Raw genomic sequence first — 20553 nt, forward strand, 5'->3', positions numbered from 1 at the left:
TGTTTGCTTGAACATGAAGTGAAGCAGGCATGTTTTTCCTTTGTTCTAATGGTGAATAAATGCTTGTAAATATGCTTAGATATGCCTCTGTCTGCTACTTCCATTGCAAAGAGTTCTTATCTCTGCTGGCTTGCGTGCTCAGTCTCTAAAGGTCTCTGAGGCTTGAGTCACAGTTTTTGATGCTGTTCCGAGAACTGGAGTTCGCCTGGCTGCTGGCTGCTGGCTGGTGGGCTGGAGCTAGCTGGGGGCTGCCAATTGCCCCCGTCTCCCAGGATGCATCCCAACAGAAGGGACTCCGAGTGTCATAGTCCAAACCCCTGCAATGCAGGAATCTCAACCAAAGCATCCCTGACAGATGGCCCTCCCACCTCTGCTTAGAAACCTCCAAGGGAGGAGAGTCCAGCTCCTCACAAGGGAGTCCTTTCAAAGGGCTCTTCCCGTCGAAAGTTCTTCCAAATGTTTAGTCAGAATCTCCTTTTTTTGTAGCTTGAATGGTTTTGTGTTCTACCCTCCGTAGCAGGAGAAAACAAGCCTGCTCCCTCTTCCACGTGACAGCCCTTTAGATATTTGAAGATAGCTTTCATATCACCTCTCCGTCTCTCTTCTGCAGAATAAACATATCCAGCTCCCTCAACTGTCTGAAGACGGCTTTCTTGTACTCACATGAATTCTGCTCAGATCTGTACGCAAATGCTTGAAAAATACAGTGTGTGTGTGTGTGTGTGTGTGTGTGTGTGTGTGTGTGTGTTAGGGCCGGCAGTTGTGATCCAGCTTTCCCCTTCCATGCATTCTTGGGACAGGGAGCTTCTGCTGCAGCAAATGTGTCAGCCTCCAGTGTGTCACAGAACGAAGCAGCTGACATTAAAATGGGAAAAAATCCCACATGTTTAGGGCTTCCAGTGGGGAAGAAGCCACTCTGCTGGCTGCCCCTGAGATAAATGACTTTCCCCTGGGACGAAACTGTCTCTCGTGCGTAGGGTGCCATCCATTAAAGGCCATGGAGGTGTTAATGAGATTTCTTTTTCTCAGAGGCATAAGGCGCAGTTCCCACATGACCTTTCACAGCCACAGGATGGCAAGCCTGAAAAGGACAAGTTGTTGATCGCAGGATAAACTGCAAACTCTGCTATAGGCTACCCACTTGCCTGCCCTGTTCGGTTTAGGCTCAGGTTACCATAAAGACTGTATCTCCCTTTACCAACCTGGCCAGGGGCTAAGATCCTCAGGTGAGAACCTCCTCTTGGTTCCATCCGCATCCGAGGCATCGTTGGTGATGGTGCAAGACGGAGGCTTTTCTGTGGCTGCTCCCATTTTGCGGCATTCCTTCCCAAGGGAGGTCAGACTGGCTCCCTCTTTGTTATTCTTCCGCCACCTAGCTCAGACCCTCCGGTTCAAACAGACAACGCTGGCCACTGGGCTGCTGTCAGGGAAAACTGCGCAAGATATGCTGTCCAATCTAACAGTGAACGTTCTTGATAGTTAGCATGTGAAGGGGTTAAGGTCATAGAGATGTATTGGTGACAGGCAGACTCGGACCACAGAAGTGTAATTGGTAGACAAGGCTCTGTGTGACGTCATTTCCTCTCCTCTCCTGGGAGGCCAGAAGCAAATAAGTACCGTATTTCCTGTTCCTTCTTGCTCTCTGTCTTTGGCCAGCCATGGGAGTGGACGCCTGTCTGCTTGCACCAGCATCATGCGCATGCCTAAGGCTGTTTTTGCTGTAAATACAAGAATTTTACCTGCAGTTATTTTTACTGCTGTTGCTGCGAAGGATGAATGCCTGAATGTGAGTGAAGTATATGTTTTAAAGTTACTTTTTAGTCTGTGGCCTGCTTCTCTGAAAAGTAGGGTGACCAAAGGGAGAAAGCAGCCTCATAGCTAATTCCTATGCTTTCAGATAAACTGTTTAAGAGGAGATTCAATCTCTGCTCAGCCCCACGCTTTTAAACGCAAGTGATAAGCTGATTCTTTTGTCTGCTAGCGCACAGACGAGGGTCTGTGGAAGGATAGAATATAGGCAATACAGGGAATACCTCCTCAAACCCATCACAATCTACATTTTAATAGCTGGCTCTAAATGTGTTTTGACATATTTTAACTATTGTTTTGAATTAATTTGTTTTTATTACTTTGCATTCTATAACAGTGTTTCTAAATGTTGCAAGTCGCTTTGAATCCCAGTTTGGGAGAAAGGCTGGATACAGTAGTACATGAAAGCATCATCATGGCCAGCAGGACTAAGCCGCTTCTGGCGAACCAGAGCAGTGCACGGAAACGCCGTTTACCTTCCCGCCAGAGCGGTACCTATTTATCTACTTGTGCTTGATGTGCTTTCGAACTGCTAGGTGGGCAGAAGCTGGGACCGAGCAACAGGAGCTCACCTCGTCGCGGGGATTCGAACCGCCGACCTTCTGATTGGCAAGCCCTAGGCTCTGTGGTTTAACCCACAGTGCCACCCATGTCTCAGCCTACATCGTAGAACCTCACAATATATTTGCTGACCCAGCCTAATCCCGCCCATATTTACTTGGACTCAACGACTAAACAACAACAACAACAACAACAACAACAAGCCTCCCTGAGTTCAATGGGACTTAAAGAGCCGCATAAATTAAGATTGTGCCTGCAGCATTTGCAAACCCGAAGGGCAAAGGGAGAAATCCTGACTCCTGACTGGGAGCAATGGGGCTCAAAAGGCAGGGCAGCCTCCACCCTGACACTCAAATCCCTGCCGCCCGCTCTGGCCAGAAGAGAAGGCAGAGATGCCCTTTTTTGGGGGGGGGGGCTGAACCAGGAGGCAGCTCACAGCCACAGCTTCCCTCCAAGGCTGCCTCTGTCAGAGGAAACTGATCCCTTCAGATGCCCCTTGGCTGAAGGAAGGCAGGGGCAACGCTCTGATTTATTTAAATACATGCAACTTTTGAAATTGCTTGTTGCATAGCATGAAATAAATCCGGTCAGGCTGACTTAGACCTAGCCAGGTGGAACTCCGAGTCTCCCTCTTAAGTGCCCCTCTTAAGTGGAGGTTAATTGAGGGCGCGCAGCCTTCTCCTCCGCCCCAGAGCACCCCAACCTCATATGCAAAAGAGGGAGCAATGCCTCCTCTCCCGCTGCCTGGCCGGGGGTCTTTGCTGTCCCCCAGGGACCTGGGAGGATTAGCCAGGCAGAAGGTTGGCTTCTGCTGACCCTCGCAGGCTCAAAGCGCCACCAACTGCCGGGCCATTCCGGGGCTCAGTCTCATTTTAATAAGCTGTTTTAAGACCTTAAGCCTCCAAAGAACCCAGATATTGTAACAGATGCAGCTATGAGAAGCGGATTTATTTCCTGCCTGTTCTCGCCCTCCTTGGCCTCCAGTCTCTTTCTCTCTCTCTGATCACAGCTGTTGCTGCCAGGCCCGGGGGGGGGGGGGGGTGGAGATGACCAAATGCAAAAGAGGGAGGATTTTTAATGCAAAAATTGAGCAGGCACAGTTTTCTTCTTCTGGGGAAAAATCATAATCCTGCACACAAGTTTCTTCTGCTGACTGAAATGTCCTAAAGGTCCCAGGCATATTTTTACATTTGGCCACCTAATGGTTAAGAGTATTCGGGGGAGCAAGGTTCACTCCCCTGCTCAGCCAGGGACCTTGGACCTGTTGCTCTTGGTCAGCCTGGCCTACCTCACAAGGCTGTTGTAAAGATAAAAAGGGTTGGGGGATTTTTGTGGGAGGGGGCAGGAATTGCTTCCAATAAGTTGCAAAGGGAATGCTCTCCGCTGTTTACTCACTATCCTGAGTGAAGAGGGATCATATCAAAACAATATATCCTCTCTTAACTTTCTTAATATGCCCACACCCTTTCCTCCTTGGCAAGGCAACTGCAATGGTGTTAAACTGTGGAACTCCCTCCCACAGTGATTTCTGCCAACCTCGATGGCTTTAAAAGAGGGTTTGACAAATTCATGGAGGAGGAGGGAGCTGGAGGGAGCAGTGTTTCCGAACCCCAGTAGCTGGAAGTTAAAGGAGGGGAGAGGGCTGCTCTAATCCTGCTTTCTAGTTTCATGATGCAGCAGCCTTTTCTTATCTTCTTATGGGTTGTTGTTGTTTAGTCGTGTCTGACTCCTCGTGACCCCCTGGACCAAAGCACGCCAGGCACTACCATTGCCTCCCGCAGTTTGGTCAAACTTAGTAGCTTCGAGAACACTGTCCCACCATCTCGTCCTCTGTCGTCCCCTTCTCCTTGTGCCCTCCATCTTTCCCAGCATCAGGGTCTTTTCCAAAGAGTCTTCTCTTCTCATGAGGTGGCCAAAGTACTGGAGCCTCAGCTTCAGGATCTGTCCTTCCAGTGAGCACTCAGGGCTGATTTCCTTCCGAATGGTGAGGTTTGATCTTCCTACAGTCCATGGGACTCTCAAGAGTCTCCTGCAGCACCAGAATTCAAAAGCATCCATTCTTTGGCGATCAGCCTTCTTTATGGTCCAGCTCTCACTTCCATACATCACTACGGGGAAAACCATAGCTTTACGTATACGGACCTTTGTCGACAAGGTGGTGTCTCTGCTTTTTCTTATGGGTTAGAAGATCCCCATTCCCTTCTGCTCTCCTTCGGATTCACATCCCCACCTCTGAGCAGAAGGAAAAGAGCCAGAGGGAGTTCCTCCAAGCCCTTGTTCCCTCTGCTAGCAAGGATTTGTGCCATGAGATGGGGGAGGCAACATTTCCAAGAGCAACCGGCCCCTCTGCGCCACCATGCACTCACACTCACACTTGTGTGTGCGCATACACATATATATGCAGCATCCCTCCGCCTCGCTCTGGCTCTGCATTCAGAAGGCCAGGCCCTGGGGTTAATTAATACCGTGGCTTCCCAATTAAAGCCTGACAGAAAAAAGATGTTTGATTCAATCAAGCCTCTTTCTCTGCTCCTCCGCTGAATTTCTAATCTTTAGGAGCGGATTTTAATTGTGTTCTGAGCAATTTAGACCCGGTCTCGGGACCTCGGGGCAACAGCAGGATGCGGTGTGTTCTCCTTAAACTCGATAATTAAAGCCGCCTCCCTGTAGGGGATTGTTTTTGCAGAGGATGCTGCCTGAAAAATACAGAGGGTGGCAGAGATGGGGGTGGGCATTGGGCGGAGGGGGTTGCAGAGGAGCCCTCTGCAGAGGGAGATCTCGGGGGGGGGGAACCACCCTCTCCCTAACACCCCATTTAACTGGAGCTGGGGCTTGTCAACTCCAGATCCCAGCTCTGAATGCGAAGTAATTTACAGAGTGCCTCTGAGCTCGTGCAAAGTGCTTTCCACTCAACCCAGTGTTATTTTCTCCAAGGAACTCAAGGTGGAGAACATGCTTCTCTCCCCCTCCTCATTCAATCCCACATCAACCCTGTGAGGTAAATTAGGCTGAGAGGCAGCGACTGGTGTCCCAAGGTCCCTCCATGAGTTTCGTGGCCAAGTCTGGATTTGAACCCAGGTCTCCCAGTCTGACCCTCTAACCACTCGCCATGCTGGTTCTGGGCTGGTCCACACATATTGGGGCTTAGAGGACACGGCTTCCTTCCAAGCTAGGGGCTACTGAACAGTAGAATTCTAGAGTTGGAAGAGACCCCAGGGGTCATATAGTACAGCCCCCTAATATGCAGGAATTTCAGCTAAAGCATCTATGAGAGGGAGCCCTCCAACATCTGCTCAAAAACCTCAGCCCAAGGAAAGTCCAGGGGAGTTTTCAGGTTGAAGTTCCAGCAATTGCTATGAACAGGAAAAGCTCTATGCATCATCTCATGTCATAACATGCCCCAGTGTTAGGAAATGGTTGGTCTGTCTCTGTCTGTCTGTCTGTCTGTCTGCCTGTCCCCATCTTTTCAGAAAGCTAATGTGGCTCTACATTTTTTTCAGAAACTAAGCTGCACTTCGCCATCTTTGGGCATTGATTGCTGGGTCTGCACATGATTTTTGTTCAATGCAGCGGTCCTCAAATGTTCGGGGGCCACCATTCCCTTGGTTCCATAAACTACCTTATAAAAAGCATTATTCAGAATAGCAGTTTACACAACCCACTAAGGGTCACACAGTAAAATTCAAAACGGCAACAATTCATTACACATTCATTCAACTGTAGCTGTTGTTGTCTAGTCGTTTAGTCATGTCCGACTCTCCGTGACCCCCTGGACCAGAGCACACCAGGCATTTCTGTCTTCCACTGCCTCCTGCAGTTTGATCAAACTCATGCTGGTAGCTTCAAGAACATTGTCCCACCATCTCTGTCATTCCCTTCTCCTTGTGCCCTCCATCTTTCCCAACATCAGGGTCTTTTCCAGGGAGTCTTCTCTTCTCATGAGGTGGCCAAAGTCTTGGAGCCTCAGCTTCACGATCTGTCCATATTCAGTTTAATTTATTCAGCAAAATCGCTGAACCCAGTATACCTGAAGGAGCATCTTCGCCCCCATCATTCTGCCCGGACACTGAGGTCCAGCTCTGAGGGCCTTCTGGCGGTTCCCTCATTGCGAGAAGCAAAGCTACAGGGAACCAGACAGAGGGCCTTCTCGGTAGTGGCACCCACCCTGTGGAACACCCTCCCATCAGATGTCAAGGAAATAAACAACTGTCTGACTTTTAGAACACATCTGATAGCAACCCTGTATCAGCAAGTTTTTAAATTTTATTGCTTTATTGTGTTTTTATATTTTCTGTAATCTGCCCAGAGTGGCTGGGGAAACCCAGCCAGATGGGCGCAGAATAAATATTAAATTTATTATTATTATCATCATCATCATCATTATCATTAACTTCAGCCAGTGATACCAGCTTTTCAAAGTCATTTACATCTCCAGCACACACACACCCGCCACTACCCCTTTGCCCCACAGTGCCCCCTCCTGGTAATCCCACCCCCGCCAAAGGGCAAGACCACCCTCTTTCAGAACCTCTGGTAATGGCCCTGAAGACAGCCCTGGGTGGCAACAGCCTATAATAAGAGCCTCTGGAAAAGTTGCCTTGAACCTCTCCAGAAACCTCTGCCTGTTTGCGTCTCCCTCCAGACTCTCTTGCCTTCCATTTGTCCTCTGACTGAACGGACGGCAAGAGGCTCTTGCAAAAGCAGCGGGGAGACGGGGCTCTCATTAAGCCTCCCTCCCCACTCTGTATTTTCCAGTGTTCCCCTGCTAAAATGGATTAAAGGAAAGCAATAAGTCTGTGGGATTTCCAGGCATCCAGGGGGACAGAGAGACATTAGAGGTATTAACTTTTTCTGTCTAGCCTGATAATAATTCACTTTTCAGACCGGATCAGAAACTCAGGGGAGGCCGCAAATTCACTTGCCGGTCTCCTGAGAAGCCCTGGCCGGGTCCCATAAATGAGGAAAGGGGGGTGGGAGGCCTGTGATGGATTAATCTGCGGGGGAGTCACTTTGACAACCCCGGCTTCTGTTAACATCGGGTCTCGGACCCCACAGGCTCCTTTCATGAATATCTTTAGGCAGCTGCGCTGAAGTTCAGAGATTTCTGGGGCATCCAAGTTGTTCCCAGGAAAAGCGCTGCACTGTGCAGGCAACAGCCTCAGACACATCTGGCATTTGATCCGCACAACAAGTTTTATAGGGTGTTTGCTTTATGTGGTACAGATGCCGTGCGCTGGATGCTTGTGCATAACAATCAGCCTTGGAAGGGCATCAACACATGGCTGAGGTGGCGCTGTGGGTTAAACCACAGAGCCTAGGGCTTGCCGATCAGAAGGTTGGTGGTTCGAATACCCGCAACGGGGTGAGCTCCTGTTGTTTGGTCCCTGCTCCTGCCCACCTAGCAGTTCAAAAGCATGTCAAAGTGCGGGAAGGTAAACAGCATTTCTGTGCGCTGCTCTGGTTCGCCAGAAGCAGCTTAGTCTTGCTGGCCACATGACCTGGAAGCTGTACACCGGCTCCCCCGGTCAATAAAACGAGATGAGCGCCGCAACCCCAGAGTCAGCCACGACTGGACCTAATGGTCAGGGGTCCCTTTATCTCCCGATTTGGTTGTGGCAGCGAGTGGGGGGAGAGGACAGAGGGGAGCAGAGGAGGGCAGACCCCCCCCCAAAAAAGCATCTATACAGACAACTCCTGTTGGGTTTTCAAGCTGCATAATATATCTAGAGATACCTAAATATATCTAACTAAAAGCTCTCTTGCCTACCTGGAATTTAAATTCCTCCGTCTGCCACCCGGAGGGGGTCTGGCAATCATTTTTAAATATATATATATTTATTAATTTTTACATGAAATTTCCAAAAAAACAACAACCAAGAACATATTTTCTCATCTTATTCAGTGTTTTGGACTTCCATCAACCACATCTGAAGATTTTTCAGTCTTTATCACTTAATCTGCATTTCATTAATTTCACTATTACTTTTAATAGTCCTTCACTGATAGTTCACGTCATACTTTTCTCTGCAATATTTCACATATTCCTCCTTAGAAAACTTACAATCCTACTAGCGTAATCTGTTGATTGCAATCGCTTTTCAAATAGTTCACATATTTACTCCAGTCCTCTGAGAATCTCTGATCCCGCAGGTTTTGAATCCTTCCTGTTTATTTATCTAATTCTGCATAGTCCATTCATTTCGGGGGTCTGGCAATCCTATTTCATATTTGAGTGGGGAGTGAATTGGGGGGGCAGCTGTCAATGTTCACCGATATCCAAATGCTTGATTTGGGAGTAAGGAGGTTCCATGTCCTGTCTCGCTGTGGCTTAAGATGGAAGACGGCCAGGACACCAGGATTCCACCCTCACCCCCCTTCTCCAGTCTCCAACAGTCACACAATTCTTCTAAGTGTGTTGATGAGGAATCCCTTGCTAGGGGCTCCAGTGACTAATCTCAATTAGGCTTCCTCCGCCCGTTCCGGAAAGGTTCCAGCGATGCAGAAGGAACTGAAGTGGAACCGACGTTGCTCCAGGAACAGAGATGGCAGATTATCTATGATTAATCCCGATCTCCCCTTTTTAGTATTCCGCTTCTGGCTTGTCGCGTTATCCCTCAGACGGATGTGCGGAAGGAGGCGGAGGGGGAATCCTAGTGCGCGAGGTGGGGGTTGGGTGGGGTTGGTGCAGGGAACTCCGCACATCTCCCAACAGCTGCGGGGGCTGACTCTGGAAGCCCAATGCACACAGGGGCAGCCTAGCTTTGATGTGCATCCTCTGTGCAGTATTGCAGAGCAGGGATTTCTACACTCGGGGACAGTTCAGGTGCCTTTAGACTCTACGATGTCGAATTACAACAAGAAGACGCCCTACTCCCGGAGACGTATAGATGTTTAAAAGCTTGGTCTAATTTTGCAGCTGCCCCTTACTTAACTAACATCATTAACGAAGTTACAGATAGGTAGCCGTGTTGGTCTGCCATAGTCAAAACAAAAAAAATTCCTTCCAGTAGCACCTTAAAGACCAACTAAGTTAGTTCTTGGTATGAGCTTTCGTGTGCATGCACACTTCTTCAGATACCAATCTGAAGAAGTGTGCATGCACACGAAAGCTCATACCAAGAACTAACTTAGTTGGTCTTTAAGGTGCTACTGGAAGGAATCATTAACGAAGCTTATAGATGGGCTTTCTCCAGAGCCCGCTTTGAGACAATGCCCTCAGCAGTGCTGTACGGCAAATTTACGCGGGTACCAATGCATGCGCGTCTCTGCCCCTGTATGTCTAATAAGGTAGAATCAGTCACTCACATCCTTCTATTTTGCGAATTCTATAGTGAAGAACGAGTCCAACTTATTTTGCCGCTTTTATCAAAATTTATACCCCTTCAACATTATTTGGAATCCTCCCCCGAAATTCTACGAAAATACCTTCTGGAAGATTCCTCAAGCTCAATATCATATGAGGTGGCCAAATTTTGCACTTTAGCAATCAGGAAGCGTAAATCTCTTTTGTTGAATGGCACACTGCGAAGTTCCCTTGTGTAATATTTTTTTCTTTTTTCTTGATGCTGTTGTTGATTTCCTTTTGTTTGATCTTGTGGTGTTCTGTGTCGCTGGCTTTTGCCGCAATAAAACTTGATTTGATTTGAGACAGTCTTGTGGGAGCCATCCTGAAGAACAGAAGAAGGCGCTGCTGGATCAGGCCAATGGCCCATCTGATCCAGCATCCTGTTTTCACAGTGGCTGACCAGTTGCCTCTGGGAAACCAGAAAACAGGATCCGAGCACAAGAGCAGCCTCTTTCCTCCTAAGCTCTCTGCTTCCTTCTGCAGCATGCTCCCATAAGGTCTGTGTGTGAGTGATGCAGGCATGTGAGTGGGGCATCTGACGGGAGGGCGTTCCACAGGGCGGGCGCCACCACCGAGAAGGCCCTCTGCCTGGTTCCCTGTAACTTGGATTCTCGCAGCGAGGGAACCACCAGAAGGCCATCGGCGTTGGATCTCAGCATCCGGGCTGAAGGATGGAGGTGGAGACGCTCCTTCAGGTATACAGGACAGAGGCCATTTAGGGCTTTAAAGGTCAGCACCAACACTTTGAATTATGCTCAGGGTATATGGTTTTATATACGACAGGCATATCCAATTCCCAAGAGACTGTGATCAATTCCCAGTATAATATAAAAGACTGGCAGTGATCTACCCCTTGTCATTGGAGGGAGTTGGAGCATGCGTGGGGTGGGTGGATTGCCCAGAGTTGTTGAGCTTTTTTTAGGAGGATTCCACAGAGTATAAGGATAAGGATAAGGATCCTGCAATCTGCCAGGATCAGCCAGGATCACGATCTACTGTTGGATGCCCGATATACGTCATGAGCATAAGATGGAGGGGCTCAGGGCATTGACATCCTAGGAGATCTTGCTTCTCCAGCACAGAGAAAGGAGGTTTCTGGGTCTCCAGCTTCCAGCGTCCTCCAGCTCAGCTCTCACACAACTCTGTAGCTCTTCTTCTCCTACCTACGAGAGCCAGTGTGGTGTAGTGGTTAAGAGCGGTAGTCTTGTAATCTGCAGAACCGGGTTCGCGTCTCCGCTCCTCCACATGCAGCTGCTGGGTGACCTTGGGCCAGTCACACTTCTCTGAAGTCTCTCAGCCCCACTCACCTCACAGAGTGTTTGTTGTGGGGGAGGAAGGGAAAGGAGAATGTTAGCTGCTTTTAGACTCCTTCAGGTGATAAAGCGGGATATCAAATCCAAACTCCTCCTCTTCTTCTTCTTCTACCTAGCAGCAGGGTGGTGGGGGTGAAGGGAGAGTGCCCTCATTAATGTGGAGAGCCCCATCCCTTAGTTGTGGCACCTGCAACCTGGCTCTTTCTTTAGGGACGCTGAAGAGGACACTTAAGTGGCCAGCTACGGCCATTGCCTTGACATGCTTGCCTGACTAGTTCAGCAATGTAATCTTCAGTTAGTATCTTCTTTTAGATCCTAAACCTTGCTGGGTCCAGGACCCCAGGAAGTGGAAGGGACTCAGTCCTGACCCTGTTAATGGATAAATCTGAGGGCTCCCTTGGACAAAAAACAAGGACACCAGCCACGAATAGCTGAGCAAAACAGCAGCCAGTAGGCTTGGTCTTTATTGAAGACTCTCGCAACAGGACTCCCACCTGCCACAAGGTGGAACAAGATGGAAGCCCCCAACAAAAGAGAACCCAAACTTTTATTAGCTGCTAATCCCCCTGTTACACCCCCCCCAAACTACATCACTAATACATCACAAAAGGGGAGGTCTGGTGGCAGTAATCTGAGCATCCTGGACCCTGCCCCATGGTTCCCCATGCCCTCCACCAAACACCCATCAAGTGGAACAAAAGAAATATTTACATTTCCCTGTTTCCCAGCCAAGTTAATCACACCCTTTGGTCTTCATCTGGGTTTGTTATTTCTGGAATGGCTACCTGTCTGGCACTCAGGTATCAGGATGCCAGGGATTATCACTCAGGCAGAGGGGCTGCTGAGTAGCTCACATGTCTATATGAATTTCTGAAGTTTTCCCTGTGAGCCAGAACATAGATACATTTATCAGTGAATTCTTACATTTGGTATTGTGCAGCAGAGGCCCTTTGAATAGATAGGAAGAAACTGTGATGAAGTGTTTTGTGGGGACAAATCACAAAAGCGATTGTGCTGATTTTGGTGGTGGGCTGCATGTGCATGATATCCACTGGAGGGACAACCCCCCCCCCAACCTATACATAAATTCCTGCCTCCGCAAACCCACCACATCCTGTCTGTATGCTTGTGCTATCGAGAGCAGGAGGAAAATGTGCTTGGCTGTCAGAGCCAGACGTGGAAGCCAGCGCTGCCTGGTGCGTGCAGGATTGCTGCGGCCAATCTTTCTGCATCTCTCCATCGCAGCAATGCACCGAAGATGATTTCCCCAACAATAAATGGCTTGTCTGTGTTATTTAGTCAAGAGCAATTGCCATCTTAATTGCATATTCTCAAGATAACACCTGTATTGAGTTACTGTAGTATTTATTTTAATTGGCTAATTGATTAATCATTTGAAAGGAGATAGCTAATTAGCTAAAGGGCCGTTAATGGGCTGACAGCTCTGATTTTTAATTGTTGGAGAAATGTTTAAAAAAAGGGAAGGAGAGGAAAGAACTACCCTCCCCCCTTGAAATCTAACCCCCCCCCCCCCCCCCAATGTGCCAAAGTATTGTGATAAATCCAAGGCATTGTCTCTGGCAGGAGCCAGCCAGCCTGGCTTTCAAGGGGTTACCAAGCGACCCAAAAAGTATGCTGGTTTGAGGAGCGCAAAGGTTGACATGGAGAAAAGTGCTGCATCTTCCTTGCCCGCCCCCCCTTGCACCTGTGCATCAACCTGCTGCGAAATGCAGAGCTCCAGACTCCTGAGGGTGACCTGCCTTGCTTGTGGCTCTTTGTCTCCCCCGCAGCGTTTTTCACAGAGACCCCCCATGACATGACCGCCCGGGCTGGTGAGGACGTGGAGATGGCCTGCTCCTTCCGTGGCAGCGGCTCCCCTTCGTACTCGCTCGAGATCCAGTGGTGGTACGTGCGCACTCACAAAGACTGGACGGACAAGCAGAACTGGGCCTCCAACCAGGTATGGCAGACCCACTCCCCCCCACCCCTCGCCCTGCCTCTACCTCCACCTCCACCTTTCCATTTTTTTTGCAAACAGCTCAGTGCACCTAAATTCCCATTGCAGACACCCTCTCTGCAAGAATCCACTCCGAGAAAAGATTCCTGGTCAAGAACAACCCCCCCCCCCGAAGCCTCCTCTGGGGATCCTTTTGGTGCTATGAAGAGCAGGCCTAGAGAAGGGTCTAATATTCACACATTAAAGATAACAGCCAGGACTCTGACCTGTCTTTTACAGGTTTTTTTGAGTGCAAGAACTATGCACAGTGCATAAGGCCAAAATCCATGTCTGCTTCAATCACTAGCAGATTCCGGAAGTGGTTTCTTCCGGTTCGCCCTCCAGCACAAAAGCCCAGGAAAAACCCCTCTCCGCCTCTTTTCCTTATGCTTAATTCCCTGGCAAAAACCCTGGATGACGGAAGAGGCATTTCCAACTCCTTGGGAGTGGTGTCGTGGCTCATCTCAGCCTGCGTGAGCCTCTGCCTTCTTCATCCGTTGCTCCTGAGGGCTCGCCTTCAGCAGACTCTGATGAGGTGCAGCTGCTCAACAAGGGGGGGGGGCTCTCTGGACATTCCTGCCTCTCTCCCCTCGCCTGATGGCAGCTCCCTGACACATTCATTTATTTATCCATTCATTTACTTATTACATTTATATCCCACTTTCTTCTCCGAGGAGCTCAAGGTGGCATATAAGGTTCTGTCATTCCACTCTTAATCCCCTCAACAGCCCTGTGAGGTAGCATAGGCTGAGCGGCCGTGACTGGCACCCAAGGTCCACCCAGCGAGCCTCGTGGCTGAGTGGGAATTTGCACCCTGGTCTCTCCAAAGGCCTAGTCCGACACTCTGACCCCTGGACCACACCGGCTCTAATAGGGGTGTGCAAGATTGAAATTATTATTAATTGTTATTATTGTTATCTGCAGATTTTCATTTTCATTATGAAAGCTCAAATTCGTTTTGTCTCTCGTCCGTTTAAACTGCATGCATTTCATTACCGAAATTGCTTCCATCGCTGCTTTGACATCGCTCTCTAGACTTCTCAAAATAATATTATAAATACTGTCTGAAGCCCCTAACAATAAATCTGACTACTTGGATATTCTGCCGTCGCAAATCTTTATGAGGGGGGCGAGGGGGAAACAGTGGCCGCACCCCCTCCAAATGACGGCCCCCTTCCAACTCTATGATTCTGCAAAACCGTCTCTTCCAGTGGCAAAAGAGATCCCTTGCCCAGGACAGAGCAGGTTGCCCGAGGCCAGTGGCCTCCTTGCCTCCCTGCCTTCTGGCACCTGATACCATCAGGTGTCACACACGCCCCAGCTCTGCCACCACCATGATCTCAGCTGCTCCTGGTTCTTCTCCTCCATATCCTCCCTTCCTTCTCCCGCTCCTGCCTTTCTCTCCCATGCTATCAGACTCCGCAAACACCTGTCTCTTTCTTTCCCTCTTGCTGCTCACACAGGGCCAAACAATGGTGAGGGCCTCCCGCCGCCTCGGTGGTAATGGGGCTTGGTGATGATTTTGTGCTTGGGCAACTCAGCTGCTGCCTGGGCTCATCTCATCAGCTGATGGCCCTGAGAGGTGAGAGGAGGAAGGAGAGAGGAGAGAGGGAGAGGGCTGTCCAAGCTTGAGCCCCATTGCCCCAGAGTGACATTGGGGGTGCACATAAGAACACCGGGTTGCACCCCAGCCGAGCCGTGCGAGATTCCACAGGTTCCAGGCGCATTTACCCAGTTTCTGTGTATTCTTTTGCAAATAAGGCACAGCAGAGACTGTGGTGTCTTTCGGATAGATCGGTATTAGCACATTTGTACAACTTAAGCCTCTCCTGCCCACCTAGCAGTTCGAAAGCACGTCAAAGTGCAAGTAGATCAATAGGTACCACTCCAGTGGGAAGGTAAACGGCGTTTCCGTGCGTTGCTCTGGTTCGCCAGAAGTGGCTCAGTCATGCTGGCCACATGACCCGGAAGCTGTACACCGGCTCCCTCGGCCAATAAAGTGAGTTGAGCGCCGCAACCCCAGAGTCGGACATGACTGGTGAACCAGAGCAGCGCACGGAAACGCCATTTCCCTTCCTGCCAGAGCGGTACCTATTGATCTACTTGCACTTTGACATGCTTTCGAACTGCTAGGTTGTGGCAGGAGCAGGGATGGAGCAATGGGAGCTCACCCTGCGGGGATTCGAACCACCGAACTTCTGATTGGCAAGTCCTAGGCTCTGTGGTTTAACCCACAGTGCCACCCGCGTCCCATGATGTGGATATAGCCATCTTCAAATATAAGAAGAACTTTAAACCAGGAAGAAGTGTGCATGCACACGAAAGCTCATACCAAGAACTAACTTAGTTGGTCTTTAAGGTGCTACTGGAAGGAATTTTTTTATTTTGTTTAAACCAGGAAGAGTTATTTGACAGTGGAACAGACTCCTTTGGAAGGTAGTGGACTCACCTTCGTTGAAAGTGTTTAAACAGAAGCTGGACGGCCATCTTTCAGGGATTCTCTAGCAGTGATCACTGCATTGGAGAAATGATTTTCTGAATGCTGATCTCTGTCTTTCCACACCCCACCCTCGTATGCCAGGGCCACCCGAGGGAGCCCCGCTCTGCCTGCCGACTTTCAGAGTGCAATGCATTGATCAGTCCAGTTGTGCTCCTCCAGGCCTGGCCGTGGGTGCAGAAAGCTTTTATTATCCCCCATTTGACCGCATAAGGCTCATGCACATTGTTTCGTGCTTCAGTTATCAGAATATGTTCCGTTAGTTTTAATTCTCACCTTTTTTAAAATGCAGTTTTAATCTACGAAGCATGCATAATGGAATCATCTCCTTCACGCAGATACCCAGGAAGCCTCCTGCCAGAGCCAAGGACTAATTGGCTGAAGGTTTAATTTCCCTGTTCTTTCTCCCAAGGACCTGCAGGCCTGCAGGGCTGGAAGGTGGGCGGTGGGCGCGGGCTTCTCCTGCAGACGATTCTCACTGCCTTCACCAAATGACAGTCCCCAGATTCTTTGAGAGAAGTCACTGCAATGAAACCGGGTTGTTTTTTTTAAAGGCCACCTATTTTAAATGCAGAGAAGAGTCATAGAATTGTAGAGTTGGAAGGAAATCTCAGCTCAAGCATCCATAGACAGATGGCCGTCCAACCTCTGCTTAAACACCTCCAAGGAAGGAGAGTCCACAACTTCCCGAGGGAGAGTGTCCCACTGTCCAGCAGCTCTTACGGTCAGAAACTTTAGTCAGAATCTCCTTTCTTATAACTTGAAGCCATTGGTTCGAGTCCTACCCTCCAGAGAAGGAGAAACCAACTATGTGGTGAAGGCACCAGGCGAGACTCCCTGGGGCGAACATCCCACAAACGGAGCCACCACAGAAAAGGCCCCGTTCTCATGTTGCCGCCCTCTCACAGCCTCTGGCCCTCAGATGACGAAGTCAGTCAGTTTATAGGGGGAGAGGCGGCCATTGAGTCAATGTGTTCCAGATCCTGCTTGCTCAAGTGCGAATGGAGAAGCCAAGCCTGTTGCTCACGTCGTTTCTTTCTCCTAAAGGACCTTCCCCCCAACAGTAAGAGCGAAAGAAGAGATCCAGCCAGTGGCCCCGTTCAGTCCAGCATCTATCTCTCTGGATTCATGGAAGAAATCCTGTCTCGTCTTCATTCTGCACATGCAGCTTCTTTCCCCAATAAGAGCATAAGATGAGCTGGCTGGATCAGGCCGATGGCCCTTCTAGTCACAGAATCGTAGAGTTGGGAGGGCCCCTCAGTGGTCATCTAGTCCAGCCCCCTGCAATGCAGGAATTTCAGCTCAAGCATCCCTGACGGGTGGCCACCCAACCTCTGCTTAAAAACCTCCAAGGAAGAAGAGTCCGCCGCCACCTGAAGGAGTCTGTTCCACTGCCATACAGCTCTTACTGCCAGAAAGTTTTTCCAGGCGTTTAGTTGAAATCTCCTTTCTTATAACTTGAAGCCACTGGTTTGAGTCCTACCCAGAGCAGGAGAAAACAAGGTTGTTCCCTCTTCCATGCGGCAGGCCATCGAATACTGAAAGATGGCTATCATGTCACCTCTCAGTCTTCTCTTCTCCAAGATAAACGTGCCCAATTTTAAAAATGTACCCAGCTCACCCCATAAAAGGCTGCCTGGTCAGGCAACAAACTCTTCAGCAATCCCCAGCTGCCTCAACCGTTCCTCACAAGGCTTGGTTTCCAGATCTATGATCATCCTGGTCCCCCTCCTCTGCACACCTCCCAGTTGTCAATATCCTCCTTAAATTGAGGCCCCCACAACTGGGCATGGGACTCTAAGCGGAGTCTGACCGAGGCAGAATAGATTGGTGTCTGTACCAAATGCAGAGAGCGCAGCTCACTGCTAAGATTAGTCAAAACAAAATAAAAAAATTCCTTCCAGTAGCACCTTAGAGACCAACTAAGTTTATTATTGGTATGAGCTTTCGTGTGCACGCACACTTTTTCAGATTCAGAGTGTATCTGAAGAAGTGTGCATGCACACAAAAGCTCATAACAATAACAAACTTAGTTGGTCTCTAAGGTGCTACTGGAAGGAATTTTTTTTATGTTGTTTCGACTACGGCAGACTGCCACAGCTACCTACCTGCTAAGATTAGCTGCCTCCGTATGCACTGCATTGATGAAAGGTGAGGTTCAGAGCACTTTTGTGTCTAGAAGCAGAGCAAATGCATGCAAAATAAGCAAGGATATAGGGATCTTAATGTGCACATTTTATTCCATTTTTCTGGGCTATGAATCTGATTTCTCTGAGCATGGAGGGCTTGTACAGCCCTGCTAACAGAACATGCTATACCTACTTTTGCAAACTGGCTGGAGGGATAGCTGGGCTATCCTGCTTCCTTTTAGTCCCAGGAACAAGGTGCCAGGTGGGGGTCAAACCAGTGCATCAAAATACTTGCCTTGCAAATACATTTCCCCATGAAAGCAATCTCATCCCAAGACCACGTCTTCGTCTTGGTTTGCTCAATACCTTTATTGATTTTTAAAGTAAATGTTAAACAAGAGAACAAACACAGTTCCTTGAGAATATAAGGACAAGAAATGTCCACATATCATTTCATTTTAGTGAGTTCTAAATATTTGCCGCCAAGCGCCTTGCAGCTCTTCTTCCTTTTAAATTCCTTTATTTGAAAAATCAGAGATTTGAATGACCGTCAATCACACAATGCAAATCAATCATTCCCTCTGACGGATACGTCATCCATCAGTGGCTTCAGACGTCTTTTTGCCCAGGCTTTTCCTGACCCAGAAGACCTGTTGCAGGGGGTTGGAATAGATGACCCCTGGGGATCCCTCGCAACTCAACAATTCCATTATTTGACCCTGTTTGAATGCTGTGGATTTTTGTTTTATTTGCTTTTATATTTAAACTATAATCAATAAGGCAATGGCAAGCCACAGTACATAAAACAATACAATACACATTGAGAAGCAGAGACTAGAGGGTAGAGCAAGGCAGGTGGAAGGAGACCTTGCACGATGGAGTCTCTCCCCTCACAGTTCTTCCTTCAGGACCAGCTCCCTTATGAGGACTCCTAGGGCCGGAGGGTGGGGCAAGGCAGGTGGAAGGAGACCTTGCACGATGGAATCTCTCCACTCACAGTTCTTCCTCCAGGCCCAGCTCCCGTATGAGGACTTCTAGGGCCGGAGGGTGGGGCAAGGCAGGTGGAAGGAGACCTTGCACGATGGAGTCTCTCCCCTCACAGTTCTTCCTCCAGGCCCAGCTCCCGTATGAGGACTTCTAGGGCCGGAGGGTGGAGCAAGGCAGGTGGAAGGAGACCTTGCACGATGGAATCTCTCCACTCACAGTTCTTCCTCCAGGCCCAGCTCCCGTATGAGGACTTCTAGGGCCGGAGGGTGGGGCAAGGCAGGTGGAAGGAGACCTTGCACGATGAAGTCTCTCCCCTCTCAGTGGAGAAAGTGGACAGAGAAAAGTTTTCCACCCTGTCTCAGAACGCTAGAAATTGTGAACATTCAACAAAGCAGAACGTTGGAGGATTCACAACAGGCAAAAGCACGGTGTTAAACCGTGGAACTCCCTGCCACAGGAGGAAGTGACAACCACCAGCCTGGATGGACAGGTTCAGGGAAGAGGAGAGGGCTATCAAGGGCTGCTAGCCAGGTTGGCTCTGCTTTGTCTCCACAGCTGGAGGCAGCAGGGCTTCTGAATCCCAGTTGCTGAAAACCCCAGGAGGGGAAAGATGTTCTAGTGCTCAAGTCCTGCTTGCTGGTTTCCCATTGAGGCATCTGGTCAGCCACTGTGAGCACAGGACGCTGGATTCAATGGACCACTGGCCTCATGCAGCAGGCTCTTTGTGTTGCAAGGATCACTAAGCTGATATCTATGACATGTGTTGGGATGTGCAGTATTAAGTTTGTTGTGTTGGTGGTGGTGTTTTTTGTGTATAATTTTTATTAATACCTGTATTCTGTTTTACAATTTAAAATACGCATTTTGCATCCTTAAAATATCAGTGACTTCCCTTCTTCTGTTTCCATTTTTTTAAATATTATAAATCCCTGCATTTTTAACAAAAACTAAGTCATTCAGTATTCCATCATTGCATCCATCAAAACTTACGTATTTATGCCATTGATTTTATCTTAATGCTGCCAATGTTTTCAAGTGTACACAATTATTCCCCACATATTCAATAAACATCTTCCAATCTTCTTTAAACGTGTGTTCTTCTTGTTCTCTTATTCTAGATGTTAAGTCTGCAAGTTGTGCATATTCCGTCAACTTAAGTTGCCATTCTTCTCTGGTTGGGACCTCGCTTGTTTTCCATTTTGGGGATAACGAAACACAGCCAGAATTGTAGCGTACATAAATAGCTTTTTCTGACACCTGGGAATTTCAGTCTGAATTACCCTCAGCGGAAAGGACTCTGAGGTTTTTTGGGGAATGCACTTTTAAACACGCAATATTAAGTATTGAGGCAGTGGACCGGGGCTGCGCAAATTATTTGAGTTACCACTGTGAAAGCACACGATCCCACGCACCTTGCTCTGTCTTGCCAGCTGCCTCTTCTGGACCACTTCTTTTCCTTAATCATGCTTTCATGCTTTAGATTTCTTCTCTCTAAATATACCCCCCCCCCATTCATTCCCCATCTCCCTCCCAGCCCAGTTTTGCCTTTGAAGACTGCATTAAAGGCCAAGGTGTGAATTATTTTGATGGGCTTTCTGTGGCCCCCCTCCTTTCTTCCCTGTATCAGGCTGAACTAATGGGTTCTTCTTTCCCCTTCTCTCCCCCTCCCTCTTTCCCTTCCATTCCCGACAGCTAAAAGCATCTCCACAGGAAGAACCCGGGAAGGAGGCGACAAAAATAAGCGTGAGTTTTTCCGATAATGACTTCTCGGGAAGGCTTTAAATCAAGGGCACGGCAGCAGCAGCTTTTCCCTTGTGATGTGGGGAGCGCCCGGGGTTTTTCAGCAAAAAAATAATAATGTGATGAAGTGCAGAGCTAAGGACTTGGGAAGTTCTGAGACAGTCCTTTGCCCTGGC

General features: G+C 48.8%; 1 protein-coding gene across 2 annotated transcripts in view; it reads left to right on the top strand.

The window, feature by feature from the left end:
* The window catches only part of VSTM2L (V-set and transmembrane domain containing 2 like), a 92131-nt gene that overhangs the window by 51309 nt on the left and 20269 nt on the right, over positions 1–20553 (top strand). For both annotated transcript variants that reach the window (XM_079980005.1, XM_079980004.1), the window contains exons 2-3: positions 12819–12988; positions 20330–20380. In XM_079980005.1, the coding sequence (XP_079836131.1) occupies positions 12819–12988; positions 20330–20380 (221 nt within the window). The remainder of the gene's footprint in view (positions 1–12818; positions 12989–20329; positions 20381–20553) is intronic.

This window comes from Podarcis cretensis (genome assembly GCF_951804945.1).
Source record: "Podarcis cretensis genome assembly, chromosome: 6".
NCBI lineage: Eukaryota > Metazoa > Chordata > Lepidosauria > Squamata > Lacertidae > Podarcis > Podarcis cretensis.